This window comes from Chenopodium album, chromosome 6 (genome assembly GCF_948465745.1).
Source record: "Chenopodium album chromosome 6, dcCheAlbu1.1, whole genome shotgun sequence".
Classification (NCBI taxonomy): domain Eukaryota; kingdom Viridiplantae; phylum Streptophyta; class Magnoliopsida; order Caryophyllales; family Amaranthaceae; genus Chenopodium; species Chenopodium album.
In genome coordinates, this window is record NC_137839.1 from 11,229,152 (window position 1) to 11,239,164 (window position 10,013).

The 10,013-nt window shown below is 33.8% G+C and overlaps 1 protein-coding gene across 1 annotated transcript; it reads left to right on the forward strand.

Annotated features, from left to right (window-relative positions):
• The first annotated feature begins 299 nt into the window (after nt 1-299).
• LOC145636675 (3,7-dimethylxanthine N-methyltransferase TCS1-like) lies at nt 300-6,873 on the forward strand. The gene is made up of 5 exons (XM_081688238.1): nt 300-374; nt 3,267-3,686; nt 4,815-5,090; nt 6,285-6,599; nt 6,808-6,873. Exons 1-5 carry the CDS (start codon nt 300-302, stop codon nt 6,871-6,873), a joined length of 1,152 nt encoding a protein of 383 aa, XP_081544364.1.
• Nucleotides 6,874-10,013: the final 3,140 nt, after the last annotated feature.

The window sequence follows — 10,013 nt, forward strand, 5'->3', positions numbered from 1 at the left end:
AATTGCATGTTACATGATCATTATTATAATTTGACAATTTGTAAATAATGTATAATTCATGCGTATGGCAAGGTTACTATATAATTATTTTCATAAACTTACAATATTATTATCTTAACACCTACCGGCCCATGTGTAAAAATAATAAATAAATAAATAAATAAAGCTTAATTAGTGAAGACTCAATTGCTTTAAATAGCTTTTTTTTTTTTGCCATAATAGGAATATCAATTTTATAGTGGAGATTTCAGAAAGGAAAAAACAAGGAGGAGAAGCTAGATATTAGAAAAAAAAAAAAAATGGGAATTATTGAATTTCTTCATATGAATAAAGGTGATGGGGAGCTCAGTTATGCTCAGAATTCTTTTGTCCAGGTAATTTTGATTTATCTATCTCGAATTTTCTGATTGATTTTTTTTTTTTAAAAAAAAAATCTGTTTGATTAGCTTAAACATGTATTTAACCCTTTTTAATGCATTTTCACATGTACTTATGACCATAAGTAAAAAAAAAAATTGATTTATAAATATTGAGTAATAGAGTATTTATCAATTATCAATATTTAACCATTATTTGATTAAGAAAATTTTTTACTCAAAAAAGGCACTGTCAGTTGATCATATGTATTTAATTATTTATCAATATTAATAATTTCATAATTAATAATTTAATGCTACTAGTACTAGTAGTCTAGTAGGCATTTTGGGACTTTGGGCGGGTTTTTCCTACCCTTCCCCTCCGCTGAAATGAGCCCAGCCAGGATAAAACCCCGTTCAAAATGGGTTTCGTTTGCCCCACTAAGGCCTTCTTTCTATATTTGGTTAAACTTTGACCTTATTTGTCTAGTTGTCCACCAATCTTTAAAATTGTACATTGATCCGTTATGTTTTTATAATTTTATTTACGACCGTCAAAACATCCTATTTTGATTGAACCACCCATTTTTTATTTTTTTTTTACTTAATCACCTATAAAAATGCAAAATGTTAGATTTCTCCACCTCTAAACAATAAATTTTTTTTTTTTTTTAAATAAAAACATCGATTTTTGTTCCAACTCTTTTAAGGTTTTGAGAGTCATTTTAGCTTAGGATTTGATTTGAGATCAAAATTGAAAAACGTTACTGAAAATGTCTCGATTTACGTGCTAAGAACTACCTTGGTTTGCGTGACACACATAAAATGAAACATTTTTTATACTTTTTTTTTACCTCAAATCGAACCTAAAGGATAACAGTGACCCCTAAAATCTTAATAAAACAAGTTTGACATAAAAATCGATATTTTTTTAGTTAAGAGGTAGTGAAATCTAAAGTTTTGTGTTTTAGTGCGTAGGTTGTTAAATAAAGTAAAAGAAAAAAAAAACAGGTGGTTAAATCAAAACATGGTATTTTGAGAACTATTAAAATACAATTAATTATTTTTCACTAAGCATTTAAAGATGTTTCTCTCATAACAAAACACAAATTAATTGATTTATTTTACACAAACACAAATTAAATGATAGTAAAATACAATTAATCCTTTTTTTCACTAAGGATTTATAGATGTTTAATCCTTAATTTCTCGTTTGATTGGGTTAAAGTCAACGATTACCAATGCTAATACCAAAACAAAAATGGAAAATTTGTCAAGAATAAGTCAACCTTTGCGCGGTTGACTTAAAATAAGTCAACCTTTTGATTAACTCAAAACAAGCAGACTTTTAAGGGGTATTTTCTTTTAATAGGTCAAATGACCTACAACCTGCCAAATAGGTCATTTTTTTTATATAAAATACTTTATAAACATTAAAAAATAAAAACAAATCTTGAAATTAAAAAAATAAAAAGATACCCAGCCATCCCTTTACCCCCAACCACAGCCAACCCCTGCCAGTGGCCGACGCCGACGACCACCTTCATCCCCCAGCGCCGGTGACCCTACTCTCCTCCCTTTCCCAGTTTCCCCCACCCACGAAATCCTACGCAGTTAGTTTAACAGTTTCCCATTCCCATTCCCGCTCCCCACCCCCTACCCCGACAGTCCGACACCACCTATTTCCCCGTTCCCCCCTTGTCGGAAACTGCTTCCTCTCCTCGTCCCCCACCTGAATCGACCCCTTCCCCACCCAGTAACGTAACCTAAAAACCCTAAAACCAACCCACGAAACCACCCTTAATGAATTTGGATGTCGATTATGGTGGTTTCAGGGGTTGGGTTAAGGGTTTTTTAGGGTTGGATTTAGGGAAGGGAGTGATGAAAGGGAAGGAACGGTGTTGCCGACAAAGAGGTCGTGTCGCCGGCCCTCCCAAGTTTCCGCCAGTCGGTCGCTGGAAAGGGGAGGGGGCTTGGCAGCTAGTGGTGGCTGGGAGTTTTCTATTTTTTTAGTTTTTTTTTTTTTAATTTTATTTATTTATTTATTTGAATATAAACTAAATTAATCAAAAAAAAATCTTAATTAATATTTTTTTAAAAAAACAGACCAACCACTTACATAATGACACGTGTTATACTTTACCTTAACAACCTGTCACCTTTTAATTTAACAGGTTACCACTTATTTTGAGAAGATATCTAATAAAAGTCAACTTAATTTGAGTTAATTGAAAGGTTGACTTATTTTGAGCTAATCCCATAAAGGTTGGCTTATTTTTGACAAATTTTCCAACAAAAATTATTCATGGTTTCACATATATGGTAGATAGATTTCTCCTTTGATTGGGTTAAAGTCAACGATTACCAATGCTAATACCAAAACAAAAATTATTCATGGTTTCACATATATGGTAGATAGATTAGGTTTTGGTCTTGGGAGAAGACGAACCAATTCTCCCATTGTATCTTACCCTGAAAAAAACATATATATGGCGCTATTATAATTATCAAAATTGTCCTCTCTTGCATGAATTACTTAAGAATAATCCATCAATCAATAACCTTAATACTAAAACAAACACTGGGAGTGACACATGTCACATCTTGATGCTGTTTTTTCCCTCCAAAACCCTTTTTTTCCTTTTTGATTCTCCCGTATACATTTATCTAAACTATTATTCCAACCTCTTTTTAAATATTGATAAATGGAATAATATTAGATTCTCCAGAAAAAGTAGTAACAAAAAATTTGATTTATATTATTGATGTTAAAAGAATTACTTTTTTTTACCGTACAAAAATAAATAAAATTAGACATAATAACTTTAACTTTTTTACAAAATAAATAAATTAGACTGACCGTGTCTAAACTAGTGTTAATTATATTTTAATCATGTTCAATTATAACAGAATGAAGTATGGTTAATGAACCAACACATAATAGAGAGTACAATACAATCTCTAATCTCGGAGGATAAAGGCTTAATTAAAGGTCTTAATGTAGCTGATTTGGGATGTGGAGTAGGACAAGTTCCATTGGCCCTAGTATCAATGGTGATAGAAATTATGCAAAGGAAGTGCAAGGAATTGAAGCATGATAGTGAAGTTCATCAACAACCTAAACTTCATATGTACATGAATGACCTTCCCTCAAATGATTTTAGCTTATTGTTTAAAGATTTGCTGAATTTGGAGGTGTTAAAAAGAAAGGATGAAGGTGAGCCGGTTTGCTTCTTGATGGGTGTGCCCGGTTCCTATTATGACGTGCTTTTTCCTCACAAGACTTTGCACTTTGTTCATTCCAATTACACTCTTCATTGGTTATCCAAGGTTTGTATTGTTAAACACTTGTTAAGTTGATTTTTTTTTTTCTTACTTTGAGCATTCTTTATCTTTAGTGATTTGTTGTGGTTGTGGCAGAATGTCCCACATTTAATGTGTGGCTAGTTAAATCAATCCTTCGATTCAATGTGATATATATAAGGAGTGATAATTAAATTTAACGTTGTTTCTAGAGATGAAAATAGGTCAAATTTGTGTGACTGTGTTAGATATTACATTATATTACAATATAGACCCTAACTCAATTTTTTTTAATGCAAACTCAAATTCGGCCTTGACGTATTGCCTTGTTAGTCGGGTCTAAAATGTTCAGACCCATAATGGACTATTGATTCAATGTACAAAATGAATAAAAATGGGTCTTTTCCAACTATTGTAATGGCCACATATTTTTCTTAGTTTTTTAGATGTAACTATGTACGCAAGTGTATAATGCGTGACAAAGTTAATGTAAGCTTGACATTAATTAAACAAAAAATGTATTGGACTATTGGTCCATGGGTTTCTGGTACAAATAAAATAAAATAAAATCTAGACCAGAAATTTGGTAGGAATCGTCTAATGCCATGGACCGGAGACTGGACCTAGATACTCTGGCTCGGTCTGATCTAACCAAGTTAGGTTCCGCTCTGATTAAGGTCTCTGTCTTTGTTTTGCACACCCTACTTGTGAGTTATTTTATGCAAAATAGTCTTCCTCAAATAAACCAGCAACGAACTATTTACATCTTATCATTATTATACAGAGTATAATATACATAAGCCAAACTTGGTTTTTTTATCAATATGTGATTGCAAGATCGAACTATCTCAAAAACTTTTTCATTCAAGCACAATATAATGTACTATAAACTACAATAATAACTACTTGTATATATACGATAGCATTTAGAGAAATGAGATTTTTATTTAGAGATAAAAAAATTAGTACTACATTTTTATAATCAAAATTTTTTATGCCATTGGATTAGGTCTAGTTAATTGAGTCATTTTAGATTGTAATTTTGTTAAATATTTGTGTCCGTACCAATTGTATTCTAGATCAGGTCAATTTAAATTACATCAAATTGTTTTGAGTCGTGTCAATTTTTAACACCTCGATTTGAGATATGTACAGATTCCACCCGGGCTTTATGATGATCAAGGCATGTCAATAAACAAGGGGAACACTCACATAGCCGAAACAAGTCCCAAACCAGTTGCTGAAGCTTATTGGGCTCAATTTGAACAGGACTTCAATCAGTTTCTCAAATGTCGCTCAAAAGAAGTAGTACCAAATGGATTTATGCTCTTAACAATCACCGGTTCACCATGTTTGACGGATTCATTGCCATGGACGCCGTTCTTGATGACCAAAATAATGACTCAAGCCCTTACTTGTCTTGTTTTAGAGGTCTTACACATTCTCCATTATCAACTTCCTTCTAATTTTGCGTTTTTGCTACATAATGCATATGTTCTTTTTTTTTTTTTTCCCAGACCTTATGGGTCGGGTAGGGTATAGGTGGTTGGTCTAGGTGGCATTGAGTAGGAAACGAGTCTGGATATAATGTTTTTTGAGCCATATTCTACCCAAACCCTACCCACGACCCATAAGACCTCGTCGGCTCGTCCCTACTCCCTAGTCAACTTACCCATATCCTAATACCCGTACATAGACTTGCACAATATATTAGATAAAATAAATTGTTTCAAAATCAAATAAAAAAATTCCTAAGGATCTTGGTAATGAAACTAAGTATGGTATGAAAAACAACATGATACTACTTTCGTTACAGGTTATGTGTCACGATTTGACATAAAGTGTCAGTAAATAAGCAAATTAAACAGAAAATACTTATCTCAATGTTGTGTAGACCAATTGACAATTGTCGTGTCATGGTGAACCACCGACCTAAAAGACGATTCTGCGCTACCTCCCGGTGCAGTAGACTAGAAGCGGTCGCCCTCTAGGATAAGCACGGCGCCGGAGTTTATGTGCACTCACAAACCAGACTGGAACTCAGAATACTTGCCCAGAAAACAGAACAGAAAGAATTCGTGTTTAGATATATTTAAAAAAGAGAGAAGACTGATTGTTGTTTTTCTTTCGGAGGTCAATAAGGTTTATTTATAAGGCATTGGAGGGAGTAAAAACAACCAACAATTAAGGGGAAAATGGTCATCAATCAAGTGGTGTAACATCCACCCATTAATCCCCAATAAGAGCTAGCTTTTATCAACATTAAAAGGGGTAACGGCTAGTCTTTAAGTGACAACATTAATCAGCAATAATGCCCATTAAATTAGCAATAAGAGGAAGCTAAAATTAAGGGATTCCAATAGCCAATAAATCCCAACAGTCAAAAGAATAAACACTGTAACTTCTTTGTTTTAAAATTCCAACATAAAGCAGAGAGGGAAAATGTTTAATCGTTGCATATAACTTGTAACGGAGGTAGTAAATACGTAGTATGAAACAGAGGTAGTATTTTGATTTAATTCTATTATATGTATCATATGGAGTAGATCTGTAGATAATTTTTTTTTTTTTTTCGAATAAGCTAGAAGAAGTTATTAATGATAGCTTACAATGAATATTTTTCAGGGAGTAATCAAGGAAGAGAAGCTAGACAATTTTGAGTTTCCGTTGTATTTGGCAAACACAGATGAACTTGGAAGCATAGTGCAGAAGGAAGGGTCATTTTTAGTCGAACATTCAGTGACAATGGAACTTGATATGGTACCTGAAATTGAGGACAAACGGGAAAGATCTCAGATAATTACGAACCTCGTTAGAGCATACACAGAATCAGTACTTTCGCATCATTTTGGTGAAGAAATAATTACCCCTTTATATGAGAAGTTTAAATATTATGCATACCAGTATTTGGCTCAAGATCAAGCTGCAAAACACTATTCTGTTACGATTTTACTTAGAAAAAAATAAGCATGATATGCATGAACATAGATAAATACTCCCTCTGTTTCAAAAAGTTATTCTTGATTAATTATAGAGTGATTGTCGCACAAAAAAGTCAAACCAGAAAACTTTAAGAAACAAGGAATATCTATTTTCATTTCTTACTTTGTGTGTGTTAGGTTGATTTGGTTTATTCATATTTGTGAAGGAGTTGGATCATTTGGTATCGATTCATCAATGGTTTCGAGGTCAAGGTCTCAAGGAAGAGTCCTAGTTAAGATAAAAAGAAGAAATTATTTAAGTGTTAGTATAGAAGGATGCATTGCTGCTTCTTTGCTCTTCTATCTTGCTTTTCTTGTTGTATTTGTTCTTTTCCAATTATTAATCTCTTTGTTAGCATATTATTTTTGTATTTTTGTTTCTACTAATCCTTGTATTAAGTGTATGTAAATTGGTTGTTCCTAAAATTAGGGCAACTCGCTATCGAAACTCGAGATTATATTCTCTTGACATGAAATAAAGTGGTAATTAGTATTAAATGCGGGTCTGGGCCGTACCCGCAAATCAAGAGAGAGAGAGTCCACTTCACAAATCCAAGGAGATTTCATCCCAAAACCATATGGCAATAGGAGGAGTAGACCCTTAGCCTTACAAAGTGTTTAACTCTCTCTTCTTTTTATCAACGAGGGACACTTACATGTGTTAAATGTAGGATAATCTTCAACACTCCCCCTCACATGTAAGGTCCATTTAACTCAATGATCACTTGATCCAATTCAATTTGGCCCAGAATACTTAATGTCATTAAAGGTCCCCAACTTTTGGCCTGACAATATACTCAAACCATTAGAGGTCCCATACCGTGGGCCCGGCTCCACACAAATACAACTTTGCCACCAGATAAACATGGGCAACGGGCCGTGCCGTGCCGCCGCGGGCCGTGCCTGGCCGTGCCGTGCCTGAAATTGGCACACCCCAGCCCACGGCACGGCACGGCCCACGTGCCTTGCGGGCCGTGCTGTGCCGGGCCGCGGGCCAAATCGTGCCACCCTTTTTAATTTTTTTTTTTAATAAATGAAAAAAAAACGAATTAAACGATATATATATTTTTTTTTAGTACAACTTAATATATGTGATTAATTTATGTTTATGTTAATGTTAATATAATTTGTTTACATTTTTTGAACAACTTTATTTTAATTTAGGTTATATAAATTATTTATCTAATTAATAATTATGTTTAAGTTTATATAAACAAATAAAAACAATTTTATTAATTTAGCAAAAAACAACAATGCATATAATAAAAAATAAAAAAAAAATACGAGTGCGATAATCCGAAAACACAAAAAATTGAAGATTAACTTATTTTATTATATGACGGTAGCCGGTACGATAATTTAATAATACAAAATAATTAAATTATTTTATTATATGGCAGGCTCGTGCCGTGCCGTGCCCGGCCGTGCCTTGTGCCGTGCCGGCGGGTCGTGCCAGCGTGCCGGCCCACGTGCCGGCCACCGTGCCGCCCGCCGTGCTACGTGTCGTGCCCGTGCCGATTTCCAAAAAAGTGTTCACGACACGGCCTAGGCCCACAGGTGGGCCGCCGTGCCGTGCCGTGCCGGCGACCGTGCCGTTCTAGGCCGTGCCGGAGTCGTGTCGGGCCCGTGCCGATGTTTACCACCAGATAAGTACATCTATAAATAGCTCTCCAATTATTAATGATGAAATTTTTTTTCCTAATTCTCTCTTATTCTCTCTCTACTTTCTCTCTCTAGAAAGCATATTCGCTGACTTAAGCATCGAAGGAGTTTTCCCGGGTCACACCCCCCCCCCCCCGGGCAGCTAACCTTATTTGTTTTGCATGCCGAGCTCTCGGACATCAAGGTGGAGCCCTCGGATATACCCTTGCTAAGCGGAGCTGAAGAACATTTGAACATTCATTGAACTTAGTCTCTAAGGCATCGCATCTTGATATTATTACCTTAATACCTGAGGAGTATATTGTTTCCAAAAACAACTTCCTTTGCATATTAGGTGCAATTTTTTGTATGATTTGTAAGATATAAAATATTCCTAAGTTTCACATAATATAATATTATGTCGCTTTTCTTATTGAATTTATTCTTTTCCGTTATTCTTTTTTTTTTTTATCTTGTAACTTATTATTCTGTTCATGTTGATAATGATCCTTGTATAATTGTATGTAATGGTGGTTGTCTGAAAAATAAGGCAATTGACTGTTGAGATCAGCTATATTCTCATGTAAAAATTCTATAATGTCATTTTTTTAAAAATGACACCACAACTTGTTGATGTGGCAAAATCTGATTAGCCTGTATTTTGTGTTTTTATTTTCTTTTTGAATTATTTTTAATGTCCATAATGTATTCAAATTGTTTTTTTTTTTTTGTATTCTTTTTAATACAAAATTATAAATTATGAAAAATCTAATTTATAATAAAAATTAATTTTCGAATTTTTAATTATAATTAGGAATCATAAAATTAAATTCGTTCATCATCTACATCAAAATTGTTCATCATCGTTCATCATCTTTGTGAAAATCTATTTTATAATATTAATAAATTTTCGAAAATATACTTATAATTAAAAATCAATTCAAGATCATGGAATATGCTTCTAGAGAAGAAGAATGACAGTCAGTAACATTGCCTGGAAATTGCCGGAAAAGTGACCATATCCTTAATCCTTCCCGGGAAAGTCGCTTGAAACCTTCCTGAGATTGACCAAAACCGATCCTAAAACCGTCACCAAATAGTCCAAGAACTGCCATGCCGGAATGCCTGAAAACCGCACCAGAAACCCTCCCAAAAAGACCCCTAAAAAAGCACCAAAAAGGCACCCAAAATACGCCTAAAACCGCTTGAAAATTCGTCGAAACCTTGAGCCGCTGCCTTGAACCTTTGCCGGATCCACGTGCACCGGAGGAGTCGTCGGAAACTGCAACCTAATCGCTGCACCCTAATTGCCCAGGAGAGAGATCATAAAAAAAATGGCCATTAACGATGATGAACACACTGAATATTTGATTTGATTTTTTAAGTTTGATTTTCAGAATTTTAATTTTAATTTTAATTTAATTTTTGGAAATGATTTGTTAAAAAAAAACTACTCGTATAATGATGTACACTATTCTTTATAAAAAAATACGGAGTACATGTATTTACAAGCATATATACTATATAGTACATTTAGTCTTTTAAAAATAAATAAAAAATGGACCAATTATAATTTGATACATCATTATGTTGTGGTGTCATTTATTGAAAAATGACACTGTAGAAATATCCTATTCTCATGTCTATTGGTCTATCTAGCCTAGTGTGATCATGTCTCATGTTTTGAATAAAATTTGACATCAGCTTTTTCTTGAAAATATATTGTCGGTTA

Bases quoted from the DNA above. Each gene is read 5' to 3' on its own strand.
- LOC145636675 (XM_081688238.1), top strand. From the start codon at position 300: ATGGGAATTATTGAATTTCTTCATATGAATAAAGGTGATGGGGAGCTC. The intron at 375-3,266 runs GTAATTTTGATT...CAATTATAACAG, and splicing joins CTCAGAATTCTTTTGTCCAG to AATGAAGTATGGTTAATGAA. The intron at 5,091-6,284 runs GTCTTACACATT...AATATTTTTCAG, and splicing joins TTACTTGTCTTGTTTTAGAG to GGAGTAATCAAGGAAGAGAA.